The 6626-nt window shown below is 36.2% G+C and overlaps 1 protein-coding gene across 1 annotated transcript; it reads left to right on the forward strand.

The window, feature by feature from the left end:
• The first annotated feature begins 911 nt into the window (after positions 1-911).
• On the forward strand, positions 912-2323 carry LOC107506981 (olfactory receptor 491-like). The gene is given in 2 exon segments (XM_016137948.2): positions 912-1335; positions 1338-2323. Coding segments are annotated over 2 exon segments (933 nt in total). The 5' UTR covers positions 912-1085; the 3' UTR covers positions 2021-2323.
• Positions 2324-6626: the final 4303 nt, after the last annotated feature.

Here is a 6626-nt window from a genome sequence, read left to right on the forward strand (position 1 = left end):
TGAAGATCAGTCAAAGAAGAAATAGGCACATTCTTTTATGAGCTGCAAGATTCACTATACCTCACAATTCATTCATTCAAACTAAGTTCTACCATTGGAAATACTAAATGCTTTCTTAAGCATTTAGTCTTTAGACAGCATTTAGTTTTTATACTGTCTTTAGACAGTATAAAAAATGTTTAAGATACTAAGACATTTTGAAGATAATTAGTACCAATATTTATCACTCATGGTAAATGTTTAAGACCTTATAAACTAAAATGTGTTTCTATAAAAATTAGAATCACTAACAGTTGAGTAGAAATCTCTGTTTCATATTAACAAGAATTTAAAAGCACAAAAGTTGCAAGGAACCACATATAGGAAGATACATTTAGAAAAATAATCAGAGACAGATCGTGAAGCTCCATGAATACCATGCTGTAGAATTTCACATAGAATTCATTCAGGATTTCAGATATGATAATTTCTCAGGAGACTAGGAAATACTTTATTGATAATGTTAAGTGAAAGTGTAAATTATGAAAGTGGAATATATAATATTACAAATATCTAAGTAATACTTATGTCCTGGTATTAAAATACATGAAAATGGAATAAGTATTATATGAATATAGATTGTGAGGAATTGTTAAAGTAAAAGGTTTTAGGTGAATCTTTACATATTATATTTGTTTGCAAATATAATATGTACATCAGTAAAATTTGCCTGTAAGGATTGTTAATTAGTTGAATTTTCTGGAAAGAAATGTTTATATATGTGAAATTTTCATGTCAATAAAGTCCCAAATAAAATTATAATATATTAAAGAAATATTTTAAAATTATTTTCATTTTTCTATTTTCTCATTCTGATAGGTATACTTTTTTCATTTTTACTGAATCTTTAGTATGCCTTGAAATTGTTAAATTAGACTGCAGTGATTTCTCTGGGTCTTTCCCTATTATCGTTATTTCTGCTTTCTCAGGATTGCCTCAAAACACAGGAAATTTTTGCCTTTGTGACAAGACAGTAGCAAAACATGGAGAAGTCTAAAACAAATAGATATTCACAATTCCCTCAACAAGAATAATGCACAGAGGATATGGGAGTTGGAAACCACACCAGCGTGACACAGTTCATCATTTTGGGGTTAACAGAGGATCCTACACTTAGTGTTATCTTCTTTGTGATATTTCTCAGAATCTATATTGTTACCTTAATGGCCAATGTCAGTATGATCATGTTAATCAATAGCAGTCCCCAGCTTCATACCGCAATGTACCTTTTCCTCTGTCACTTGGCCTTTGTGGACATCCGGTTATCCTCTTCAGTCACACCAGTCATGCTCATGGGCCTATTGCTGGCTGTGTGGCTCAACTCTATGCTATGGTCAAATCTGGGACCACTGAGTGCTTCCTGCTGGCTGCCATGGCCTACGATCATTATGTGGCCATCTGCTCACCACTGCTCTACTCTACCCACATGTCCCCCAGAATCTGTATTCTCTTAGTGGGGATGTCCTACTTTGGTGGTTTTGTAAATGCCTGGACATTTACTGGCTGTTTATTGAGTCTGTCTTTCTGTGGACCAAATCAGGTAGATCACTTTTTCTGTGATTTCTCCCCTTTGTTGAAACTTTCCTGCTCGGATATCTCCATTATTGAAATCATCCCTTCCATCTCTTCTGGATCCATCATTATGATCACAGTGTTTGTCATATCTGTCTCTTACATCTGCATCCTCATCACAGTCCTCAAGATGCGCTCTGCTGAAGGGAGACACAAGGCCTTCTCCACCTGCACCTCCCACCTCACTGCAGTTACTCTCTACTATGGGATGATCACCTTCATTTATGTGATGCCCAAATCTAGCTACTCAACTGACCAGAACAGAGTGGTATCTCTGTTCTACACAGTGGTGATCCCCATGTTGAACCCTCTCATCTACAGTCTGAGGAACAGAGATGTGAAGGAGGCCCTGAGAAAGGCAATTGTCAGAATACATTCTTATGATCCATTCCTGTCCGATGAACTATAAAGTTTTGGTTTACCTGTATTACACTTAGCACCTACCAGATAGGTAGGCTGTGTAACTGATTTCTTAAATTAAATTCATGCCTCCTCTCTCACTTTTATTCACTAGTTAACCAAATACTGTTACTGTAATTGTTTCTATTGGAAATACATAGGTTCCAAGTACTTTTTCTCATTTAATTAATCTAGCAAACAATAATTTGCACTTACTATGACATATATTAACTGGGTTATTCCTCACCAAAACCCTATAAAATAGTACTATTATTTCTATTTAACAAAAAAAAATCATTTGGGGCACAGAGACATTAAGTACATTGCTGCAATTCACGCAGCTAAGATGTTGTGCCACCAGAGTTTGAATCCAAAAAGTCTGGGTTTAAAACCACTATGCTTCTCCATTTATTATTCCCAGCAATCCCATGATGGTGGAATTATTAATTTTCCTCAAGTTATAGAACAGAATTCTGCATCTTAAGGAGATTTAATAGTTTACCTGGAGAGATGTTTACTCAAGTCCTCTGATTCTAGGAATCAAGTTATTTGGTTCCAAGCATTCAACATGGACCATAATGCCTAAATCAGTAATGACATCAGCATTGTTATTCACCAAGAATGTTTGAGCAGAGCCATGAAGCCTACGTTGTTACTTTGTATCAGTCTTTTGAACAAATTCTACTCCCAAGATCTGGGCTGTGGAGACATGTGAAAACAGGTAGGAGGATGAGAAAACTGTGCTGATTCCCATCTCTTAAGATATCAGGTCTAGGCACCACAGTCACATGATTTCATAGATGTCTATCCATATTTAAACAAATAATAAAAATATAGTCCTATTTGGCATAATGTAGACTTCTTTATTTGTAGGAATTATAAAGGGTCCCTTTTAATTCTTAACACTGAAATTAATTTGTTAACAATTATAGTTCCATAGTCTGTATTATAAGGAAATTAGAACTCATTAAAAGAACTACAAATGTTGTCAGAGATTGCACTAAATATATTTCTTGTATAACAACCTACCCTCATTTACTTCATCATCATGAGACTAGGAAGAGGCAGAGGTTTTCTGTAGTCAGGCATTCCCATACTTAAGCACAACTATTGAGAGCAGCTAAAAGCAAGACTTAGATCATGAAAGTCCACGTCTCAATGTAATGAGATGAAAGAAGTGATGATTGGGAGATATAAGATGTAATAAAATGGAAAACATTTGTAATATACTGCTAAGTAAAAATGCAGGGTGTCTATATGATTGTAAATTTTAAGTAAGTGGAAAATACACGACAAAGACCAAAATTTAACACATAAATTTATGCTAACTACTTTGAGGCAGTGTCAGACTTTACAAGTTTAAGGGCCCATTACCACAAGACTGCCCTCACTTCAGACACCAATTGTAAATAATAGGTCCCCTACACTTCTGTCCAGCTGGCTACAAAATTGGGGATTAATCCACACTCTCTCCCATGTTTGAGTCCTACAACCCTCTCAGGTTCGATAATTTGCTGGAATGGCTCCAAAACTCATGGAAACATTTACTTACATTTACCGGGTAATTATAAAAGGTGTCAGAAAAGATACAAATTAGTAGCCAAATGCAGAAACATAGCTGGAGGTCTGGAAGGACCTCTCAGGGCAGGAACTTCTGTCACCGTGATGCTGGAGTCACCATCCATCTCGCATGTGAATGTGTTCACCAACCTGGAAGCTCTCCACGCCATTCTTTAAGGATTTTTATGGAGGCTCCTGACTGGCATTAAGTCAATCTCCAATCCTGTCTGTTCCTTGTAGAACAGTGAGGCAAGCAGAAAGTTACCAGCTTCTGATCATGGCTTGGTCTTTCTGGTGACCAGCCCCCATCCTGAAGCTATCCAGGAACCAAGCAGTTGCTTCATAAAACAAATTGTGCTCCTACCATTGGTACTTTGATAGGGATGCATTGAATCTATAGATTGCTTTGGGTAGCATGACCATTTCAATGATGTCGATTCTTCCTACGCGTGAGCATAGTATATGCTTCCATTTATTTGTATCTTCTTCAATTTCTTTTTTCAATGACATAATTTTCTGAGAACTGGTTTTTTACCTCCTTGGTTAATTTGATTCCCAAGAATTTTATTCTTTTTGATACAATTGTAAGTGGGATTTGTGTTCTTAATTTCTCTTTCTGAAAGTTCATCATTGGTATATAAAAATATCACTGACTTCTGAATATTGATTTTGTATCCTGCTACTTTATTGAATTCATTGATCAGTTCTAACAGGTGGAATCTCTAGGGTTCTCTATATGTAGTATCATGTCATCAGCAAATAATGAGAGTTTTACTTCTTTGTTTCCAATTTGGATGCCTTTTATTACTCTTTTTTTTATCTTATCACTGTGGCTAAGACCTCCAACACAGTATTGAAGAGAAATGGTGAACATGGTCATCCTTGTCTCTTTCTCGATCTTAAGGAAAATGCTTTTACCCTTTCCCCATTGAGTATGATGTTAGCTGTAGGTTTGTCGTATATGACCTTTGTTATATTGAGGTATATTCTTTGTATTCCCACTTTGTTGAGAGTTTTTATCATAAATGGATGCTGGATTTTTTCCAGCACTTTTCCTGCATCTGTCGTTATGATCATACGGTTTCATCTTTCAATTTGTTAATGCAATGTATCTCATGAATTGGTTTATGGATATTGTACCAACCTTGCATCCAAGGATTAAATCCAACTTGATCGTGGTGTATGATATTTTTAATGTATTGCTGAATTCGATTTGCTAATATTTTGTTGAGGATTTTTGCATCGATGTTCATAAGCGATAGGTGTCTTTTTTTTGTAATGTCTTTGTCTGGTTTTGGAATCAAAGTAATGGTGGCCTCAACAAAGGAATTCAGAAGCTTTCCCTCTTTTTGAACTTTTTGCAATAGTTGAACAGATGTTTTTCCAAAGAGGAAATACTGATGGCTTATAGACATGAAAAGATGCTCAAAGTCACTAGACATCAGAGAAATGAAAATTAAAACCACAATGTGATATCACCTCGCACCTGTCAGAATGGCTATCATCAATAGATTAAAAAACAAAAAGTGTTGGTGAGGATGTGGAGAAAGGGGAACTGTCATACACTGTTGGTGGGATTGCAAATTGGTTGGTACAGCCACTGTGGAAAACCGGCTGGAGTTTTCTCAAAAACTTAAAAATGGATATATTTCTTGACCTAGCATTTGCATTTCTGGGTATTTACACAAAGAAAACCAAAACAATAATTTCTAAAGATGTATGCACCTCTATGTTCATGGCAGCACAATTTACAGTAACCAAGGTATGGAAGCAACCTAAATGCCCATCAACAGATGTTTGGATAATGAAGATATAGTTCATATTTACGATAGAATATTTGCCATTAAAAAATGAAATCTAATGTTTGTAATGACATGGATGGACCTAGAGGTTATTGTGCTGAGTGAAATAAGTCAGACAGGAAAAGATGAATACCACATGATTTTACTTATATGCAGAATCCAAAAAACAAACAGAACAAACTGATCAAGAACAAGTACAGATATAGAGAACAATCTGGTAACAGGCAGAGGGGAAAGGATGGCCGGGAGAAGGGAGTGAAGGGTTAAAGAATACAAATTAGTAGTTGATAGATGGTCACAGGGATGGGAAGCATGGCCTAGGGAATGTAGTTAGCATTAATGTAATGGCTGAGTGGAAAACCAGATAAGAGAAAGAGCAATCAGGGGGATTGTTTTATAAACTATATAAAAGTCTAACCACTGTACTGTATTCTTGAAAGTAATAAAACAAAATTTACAAATATATATATCAGGAAAAAATTACTTTTTGTCAGGAATGGCGCCAAGATCAAACAGTAGAACAAAAGCTGCTCCTTGTGCCTCTGTTACTCCGGAAATAACAAGGGTTTTTGGGAGCTATGTGTCAGGAACTGGGGGCAGAGACCAAAGATATATTTCTATATGTCATAGTCCACCCACTGGTGTGTTGCTGTGGACACATCATAGAAAAATAATCATGAAAGTCCAAAGGTACTTGCTCACAACTAGAATCCCATACAATGAATAATTAGTCCATCATCACTTCATATAAAAATCTCCCCCATGATGAGTCTCTTCAGGTTCGCAGGGTTCCATTTGGCTTCTAAAGGCAGGAGTGGTCTCAGCAATATATGGCCTCACCTTTTCAGGAATCTGGTATGATCACATAAGAGACTCTTGCTCTGAGTCTCTTTTGAGGTGTTATTTTAATACTGTATTTTCGAGAAAGAATATTTCCAACTGTTCCGTAAAAATTCCATGTGAATCCTGACTCCCATGACATCTTGGAGCTTAAGTTATGTAAACTCTACTAATGTGTAGAATATAAAGGCTAGTTTCCCTCTGGACACTGTAGACTTGTACCTCAGAGGTCAGAATGTTCATAGGTCTTCTGTATTTTGCCTCAAGTATCATTTGAGCTTTGGCCCATTGGGAACCAATTTAAGTCAAGACCATTGACCAACATGAACTACCATACCTATTTAGATTTATATATCCGTCTTATCATGTTTTCAATATTTCATGAGATGGGGTGGGAGAGGGCCTCAAACATTG

The sequence above is a fragment of the Rousettus aegyptiacus genome, unplaced genomic scaffold, assembly GCF_014176215.1.
Source record: "Rousettus aegyptiacus isolate mRouAeg1 unplaced genomic scaffold, mRouAeg1.p scaffold_m13_p_5, whole genome shotgun sequence".
Taxonomy (NCBI): Eukaryota; Metazoa; Chordata; class Mammalia; order Chiroptera; family Pteropodidae; genus Rousettus; species Rousettus aegyptiacus.